The sequence below is a fragment of the Diadema antillarum genome, unplaced genomic scaffold (genome assembly GCF_040938485.1).
Source record: "Diadema antillarum isolate AM-2024a unplaced genomic scaffold, OU_Dant_1.0 scf00000141, whole genome shotgun sequence".
Classification (NCBI taxonomy): Eukaryota; Metazoa; Echinodermata; class Echinoidea; order Diadematoida; family Diadematidae; genus Diadema; species Diadema antillarum.
The window spans coordinates 1669998-1678301 of record NW_027271030.1 but is presented as its reverse complement, the minus strand read 5'-3'; the positions used below and the strand labels follow the sequence as shown (position 1 = coordinate 1678301).

General features: G+C 36.5%; 1 protein-coding gene across 1 annotated transcript; it reads left to right on the top strand.

Moving 5' to 3' along the window:
* Window positions 1–2059: 2059 nt before the first annotated feature.
* Window positions 2060–5202, top strand: LOC139721276 (uncharacterized). The gene is made up of 3 exons (XM_071632598.1): window positions 2060–2067; window positions 3389–3691; window positions 4512–5202. The coding sequence occupies exons 1-3, from the start codon at window positions 2060–2062 to the stop codon at window positions 5200–5202; spliced, it is 1002 nt and encodes a 333-aa protein (XP_071488699.1).
* The last annotated feature ends 3102 nt before the right edge of the window (window positions 5203–8304 follow it).

The window sequence follows — 8304 nt, the reverse complement described above, 5'->3', positions numbered from 1 at the left end:
GTTAAAAAATCAGATCCCTCTGAACGACATAATAGGGACATGGCATAAAATACATCTTTCCAAAAATATATTTGCAACTACGTGGGATAAAGTTAAAAAATATTCATCGCCAAACCCTACTTGAAGTGGCTTTGTTATAAATGACTGCATTAAATGGCTGACAGCATTACATGTTCCTAAAACCATTCTTCGAATCCACGTCAGTTTTAATGACATACCGAAATACTCAACATCTGGCATTCTAAGACCCCCTCTTCATATGTACCAACCACTTGTTTTCTACTAATTCTGTCTGGCTTATTCTCCCATATAAACTGAAAAAACTTTGTTTTTATGATGTTCATTAACTTAGCTGAGGGAGCTGGTATTGATACAAAAAGACGATTGAACTGTGGCAACAGTAATGATTTAACTACGGTTACTCTTCCCAAAACCGTAAAATTTCTTTTAATCCAGGAAATCATCTGACGTTTCACCCTATCGAAAATCCTATCATAATCATAATCCGGTATTTTATCAATTACACGATTAAAATCTGTACCAAGATAACGAAAAAAAAAATCATCCCGTACAAAATGCACTTGTCTTTCAGTTTCTATACAGTCATCATTACCTTTTGATGCACCAATCCAAACTGCATTTGTTTTTTGCATATTGATCTTCAGCCCACTACATTTTCCAAATGAATCCAAAATACGTAGAGCACTGCGGAAACTAACATTTGTACCATCTAAAAATAGTGCTGTGTTATCGCATACTGAAGGATCTTAAATTCTTTCGCGCCGACAAAGATTCCTTTCACCAGGTGCGAATTCCTAAATAATATCCCAATAATTTCTACGCATAACAAAAACAATACGGGGATGATGTGGATCTCCTTGCCTACATCCCCTTTTTATGCGAAATCTGCGTGTTACATGTCCATTGACAAGAACACTAGAATAGACATCATTGTACAGTAAATTTATCGACCGAATGAAAGAATTACCAAACTTAAAGAAAGAGAGGGTTTTAAACAGAAAGTGATGAGAAACACTGTCAAATGCCTTTTCGAAATCAATTAATAAAATCATCCCAGGGGACTTTGTCCCTTTCAGTATGGGCAGCTACATCATGTAAAATTCTAATGTTTTCACCAATAAATCGTCCCTTCAAAAAAACTGTTTGGTTAACATGAATAATGCAATTTAATACAGTTTTGAGTCTACTAGCAATACAACTTGAGAGTATCTTGTAAACAACATTTAACAACGAAATTGATCTCCAGTTTTTTATAAAATGTCTCACTTTATCACCCTTAGGAAGTAGTGTTAATCAAGCCAGTCTTTTGCGAAAGAAACACATTTCCTGAAGTGTTAGCAAAGTTCATACTACGAACCATATCATATATTCCTAACTCTTCAAAAATACTTTTAAAAATTCTATTGTAAATCCATCTTACCCTGGAGCTTTATTATTTTTCATATTCTTTAATGCATGCTCAATTTCACTATAAGAAATTTCTCCCTCTAATGACTCACGCTCTTCATCCATGAGATATTGAAAATGATATTCATTTACATCAGAAAAAAAGTTCTTCTGCATCACAGTTTGCATGAAATCTATACAAATGTTCATAAAGGAAGCAATTTCGTTCATATTGTCTTCTTGATTCTGCAACACTGTATCATTATCATTAATCAATTTCACAAATGTTTGTTGTAATATCCTTTGTTTTTCCAAATTCAGAAAATATTTTGTTGTTTTTCTCCAAATTGCATTTCTTGCTGCCGTAGCCCGCAAGAAATCATCGTTGACATTAGCGTTGTCATCACCTACATTATTCAGCAGTTTGTAGCATTAGTATATAGTGATTTCAGATATTCCACTTAGAAATAGTGCACACATGCACACCATGCAATATATCTAAAAAGTAAGTGTTACTGTTTTACCTGTATCAATTTTACTGTTTAGTCTGGTACTTGATTGAAAGCATATAGGGATACACTTGCCTTGGAGCTGGAACCAGAAGATGGTATTAAATTCTGGTTAAGGGCAATAATAGGCCTATTAGTCCAGCATGTCCAGGTAAGAGTACTGGGTACTCTACTAGAGAAGGGGTAAAGGTTCTGTAGAGCGTAGGAAAACACAGACTGACTGACTGATTGTCAGTGGGTACAGTAAACGATTCGTGTAGCCCAACCATACCCTCGCGAAGCGCTGGCACATCCTAACTTTTTGCGAGATACAGTATCAAGAAACCACTTGCAAAATAGTACAGAACTTACCATTCTAAGAAGAATTCAAGGTCTTTGGATAAAGATCGGTTTTAAAATGGCTGAGACATCCAAAAACAAAGTAAAACAAAGCGATCGTAATAAAAGGAGCGTGTCACCTTTTATTAGGATTGCTCATTTTTTTGTATCTCATCCATTTCATAACCAATTTTCGTCAAGCAAACGTTGAATTCCTCATGGAATTATGTTCTTTCATATATCTTAAAAGGTTTCTCGTTATCTCACCCCAAAATGTTAGGAACCTGTGGTTCAGTCTCAACCAAAAAATATACATTCCCTATAAACGCAAATTTTTGTGCTCTATGATAAATTGCAAAGGATTGGTACATGTATATTCTGAACACAACATAAGTTTCACTAAGAAAATCTGATGGATATCTTATTTCTGTTCAAATAATCTGTTTGGGCATTATCAAATGAACGGATCTTAATAAAATATTCATACTCCGACATTGCCGAAACGACTGCGAAGACGACTGACACATTCTGTAGAGATCAATATTGGCAAAAACTTCAAGCTTATGAATGCAAATCATAATTTCGGACAAAGGTCAGTTACAGAATTTTAACTGTATCGTTATAGCTTTCTCAATCAACCAATCGTGTTGACTTATCTATACATCACGCCACGTGAGACTGAACCACTTCACAAAGTTTATAAGATCATCATTTTGTGTCAATAAGAAAGAGGCCAGCAGGGGTCAATTGTTTAAAAAAAAGATACAAGATCTCGGACACTTGCGCTCAAAACGTTAAACACAATAATAGTATCGAACCATTCGTCGGAAGGTATACACGAAAGCATCTCAAAGGGAAAGAGGCAAAGTCTTCAACAACACACGACGTGTTATAAAGGTAAGGTTTTTTTATGTATAAGATCAGATTCAGTTGGTTAAGTCATCAAAAAGAACAAATTACACAAAGTGATCGATCACACAGTACTGTCCGCCGTCGAGTAATGAGGAAAAAAGATTTATTTCTAGAGTTACAACCGTCAAGAAAGATCAGCCGTTGTCAATAAATTATCGATTAAAAAAAACTATTACTCATAGCAATATCACTGATGAGATTTGATGTTCATTTTTTTGTAACCTTCTTACAACCTTTTGTAGGAGGAATAAAATGGCCACCGACGCAAAAACTGCCGGCGACGAACCAGCACGAGTCATCATGTGGTGCTCTCCCCGATCGGTATCGACAGCGATGACAAAATGCATGAGCTTCGTTGACGAGGCCGAAATCTGGCTCGAGCCGTACGTCATTTCTAAGATCGCAAAAGACGTTCATAAAATATATCATCCCGACTCCGACCCACTTCCCACTGATATTGACGGTAACGAGGAGATTTACCTGGAGACAGTTAAAGATTTGAATTTGGGCAGTGACATAAAGAACTTCAAACTCGATCTGTTGTCGTAAGTGTTGTGCTCTTCAAATGTGTATTAAGTGTGTGATAATGTTTGTATCAATATGTCATTAAGTTTGGATTGGAATTTTGATATACGAGATTAAAATACTTCCTAGTAGACAAACATTAAATCAATGGTATAGTTTAAGTTTAGATGGGGCTTCAGGTTTCTCAAATATTTTTCCGAGATAATGAGAAACCTCATATGAAATATGAAAGAGCTTGTAATTTTAAGAGAGATTCAACGTTTATTTGCTACAATTTGAGATATCTAAAACAAAGCAATCCGAATGAATAGTCGGACCTGCGTTTTATCATGATCATTTTTACTTTAATTTTACTTTATCCATGGATATCTCAGTCATTTCAAAACCCATTTTCATTAAATATACTTTGAATTCCTCTTAGAATTGCATGCCATAAAACATCATGGAATGTTTTCTAAGTATTGTGCAAGAAGTTAAAAGCTGAATCTTAGTCTCAACCAATACTATACCATCGATCCCTTTAAGTTCCTCCAAGACTGAAACAGAAGGCAAACTCCTGCCAAACTTAAAGGGGTATGCCAAGTGACTGTGAGCTCTTTGTCTAACTTACAATTATCTTGTAAGTAAATGCTTATGGTTTTACACGAGCATACATGTATACATGTAGTACTTTTTTGTTAGATTATTTTAGAGTCGGTGAGTTAAGAGTTTATTAATTTTTCAAGTTTTGTCAACATTTCACTGACCAAATCTAAAGAATATTACTTTTATCTATAGGTTTAGAAGAGAAGATATAACTACAAGTTTAATTAATTAATGTATTTCTGTCCCTATCCACAGACCTGTTAAACTGAAGCAAAAATTCGACTCAATTCATCCCACCAAGAAATTTGTCTTCATCAAAGACATGGCCTTTGGTATGCCACCAAGCCGATACCAGTACCTGCCTGATCCATCCAGTGGTTTTCGGCATTGCTTCCTCATACGACATCCTGTGAAGACGTACAAATCCTTCCGGAAGACAGTGCTGAAAGCTGTAGAAGGATTGGATCCCGAGGACCTACCATGGGGTTTCCCGAAAGCGGACCCACAAACCTTCAATGTTATGGATTATGCACCGCCACCGGAGGAGGGAACCCTCTTCTTTTTCAAGGGAATGCACGAATTATGGTGCCACCTTCGAGAAAATGTTGATAACAACCCGGTCATTGTCGACATCGATGAACTCATGGAGTATCCGGCAACCTTACTTCCACTGCTCTTCCGAGCACTGGGTATCCCGTACTCCGAGGATTACGTAACTTGGGACGCCTCATCGGATGTGGTCCGTAAGTGGCAAAGTGTCTGTTCGAACGTGCTTGAAGCTCCGCGCTATGCCATGTGGTTTGCCAGCGCTTTTAAGAGTACTTGTTTCAAACCTTCCTCCACTTCCGCTTCTCTTGACGGGGCGACAAAGGATATCAAGGAGGTTGCCGAGAAGGAAATGCCCTACTACGAGGAAATGTACAAGTTTAGAATAACCCCTTCGTAAATTCGGGACAATCGTCATACCTGAGCTAGAGAACCAACTAATCGACTTGGGTTTGCATAGAAAATAAGGTATTCCTCGTTTTTGCAAGTTCACTCATTTGCGACACATTTACGTGAAATGCCGATTAATCTGAGTTTAAAATGTGATTTACTGGAATGGAATAGCGGCAACCTTATCCGTTGTTTGCTGGACGCAAGTTTCGGACACGTTTCAGTGCATGTGACCATGACTAAAATGCTTTCTGACTTGAAATTTCATTTTCAAATCTATGATCACAGTATATAGTGTACGTCATGTCACTCAACTGGTTGTGTACCAGAGAGATGTTGCTGTTGTAACCTTTGCTTGAATTAGTCCAGTCAAAATAGGGTTTCACCCACCACTAATTGCAACAGTACGAATTCCACTGCAGTGCAACTTGTTATGGGCTCCTAAACACCATACTAAAAGTCCCAAGAAATCCAATGGGGTAAAGTGGCTAAATTTGCATAATATGCAAATTAGCTCCCATACTAATAAAAATACAGTGTTTCCATGAAAACTGTGCTTCTAGGTTTCAGATTGGAAAACCGAAAGTATTTTAATCTATGTTTACAATGTCAGCTAGTGCGATGCAAACATTTCCATGGACATGATCTGGGCCTCATTTGCATAATATGCAAATTAGCTCCCCATAATGATAAAAATACAGTGTTTCCATGAAAACTATACTTCTAGGTTTCAGATTGAAACACCGAAAGTGTTGAAACGTATGTTTTCAATGTCAGTTAGTGCGATGCAAACATGTCCATGTACATATTCTGGGCCTCATATGCATAATATGCAAATTAGCTCTAATAATGATGAAAATACAGTGTTTCCATGAAAACTATGCTTCTAGGTTTCACATTGGAACACCCAAAGTGTTGAAACGTATGTTTTCAATGTCAGTTAGTGCGATGCAAACATGTCCATGTACATATTCTGGGCCTCATATGCATAATATGCAAATTAGCTCTAATAATGATGAAAATACAGTGTTTCCATGAAAACTATGCTTCTAGGTTTCAGATTGGAACACCCAAAGTGTTGAAACATATGTTTGCAATGTAAGTTAGTGCGATGCAAACATTTCCATGTACATATTCTGGGCCTCATTTGCATAATATGCAAATTAGCTCCAATAATGATAAAAATACAGTGTTTCCATGAAAACTATGCTTCTAGGTTTCAGATTGGAACACCGAAAGTAATGAAACCTATGTTTCCAATGTCACTTAGTGCGATGCAAACAATTCCATGTACATAATCTGGGCCTCATTTGCATAATATGCAAAAGGTACCGAGCCAACGGATTATTCAAATGCACCAAAGTGCCCGATATGAGCATATCAAGAGTGCTCAAATGTGATATTTCAGTTTCTCTTCACCAAAAAAAAAAAAAAAAACTTTTCAGCATTAGAAACCTAGCATGAATAATTTTAAGCGAATAATAGTTTGTTATCAGACAGATAATGATAGCTTATCCATTAATTACGTAGAATCAAAGTACGAATATAAACAACTGTCAACATCTATAACTTGTCCAATTTTGTAATTAATGAACTCTATTTGGAGAGTTGCTTATTCGAATCTGGATGATTCAGCTCTTGCACCCTTGAGGGTTTTGAGATATTGAAGATAGCACAGTCAAAGGAAACTCTGTGGGTAGTGACAAAAGTTACCCCTATCGATCATATCCCCACGGCCATTTGCAAAACATGCATCAACCAACGCGATTTCCGTTGTTCTAAGCGTACAAGATTTTTTTTTTTAAGTCGTTTGGCCGTCTAGCAAAGACTATTTCCATGAAAGTATATCTTTAAAAAGTGGTGCGCATGAGTCAAAGCGACTCGGAGGGAGGTACCCGAATTTATCCCTATACCCTCACAGCCTGGTACAAAACACAGTATATACACGTAAATACAGCTGTTTTAAGCGAAAAAAAAAACCAACCCTCTATAACGTCCTTTTCGTTTCATTTCCATTAAATTTCAGTGGAAGTTATAGAAGAATTATTGTTCTACAATATCTATAAGATGAAAAGGTGAAATCCTAAAGGCAATGAAAAACATGCAGTATATACAACAGCGAAAAAAATGTTCCGTGGGTACATGCCTCTGAAAAGTTCTTCCGCCTGTCTGGCACATACTTTTGTTTGTTTTTGTTTTTTATTGTTCCATATTCCACATTTCAACAAATACATAAAACATAGACATCACGATACAAAAGCCTGGATGAATTGTCACGTACAGCTTAAAAGACAATAAAACATGTGAAATATGAGGAATCTACATAGAAGCATTGCTTGTAGGGTGTAGATTCCCAGATGCGGATGTGAGATTATTTCTTACTTGGGTATGTAATTAAAGGAATGACAATTTCTGAATTGGAGAAATATAAACGCCAAAAAGTAAAAAGAAAAAGAAAAAAGAAAACAATGACAACAATGTCCGCGGCACAGACTTCTTGAGTGTTGCGTGATCACCCGAGCGAGGTATAAGTCAGATGCAGTGTACAATAGCAGAGATACCAAATGTGTACAAAGGAAGTTCAGGAGATAATACAGAAATCACGAGCGAGGCACATGTTACATAATCGATAATGTCAGTAATGTGAAGTATGAACAGAGAATATCGAGGAGGATTGAAGAATAGCTATAGATATGAATTCAGAAAAACTAGTTTAAGTTTATGTTTAAATGAATAAAGAGACTGAGATTGGATTATTTCTCTATCCAACTCATTCCAAAATTTAGGTCCTGTAGTGGTTATTGTTTTTAAAGCAGATACGGTTCGTACAGGAGAAAGATGAAAAGAATCTTTTTGTCTAGTAGGGTAAGAATGAACTTCAGTATTTTTGACAAACATCGAAGAAAACACATCAGGGAGACCACCTGAGTTTAATTGATACATAAATGACCCGATATTAAAATGATATAAATCCTGGATCTTAAGTGTTCTACTGGAAAAGAATAAGACATTAGTGTGTTCGAAAAATGTGGCGAAGTTAATTATCCGTATAGCTCTTTTCTGTATCAATAATAAAGAATTAAGTCTAGTTGTACAGCAGTTTCCCCATGCC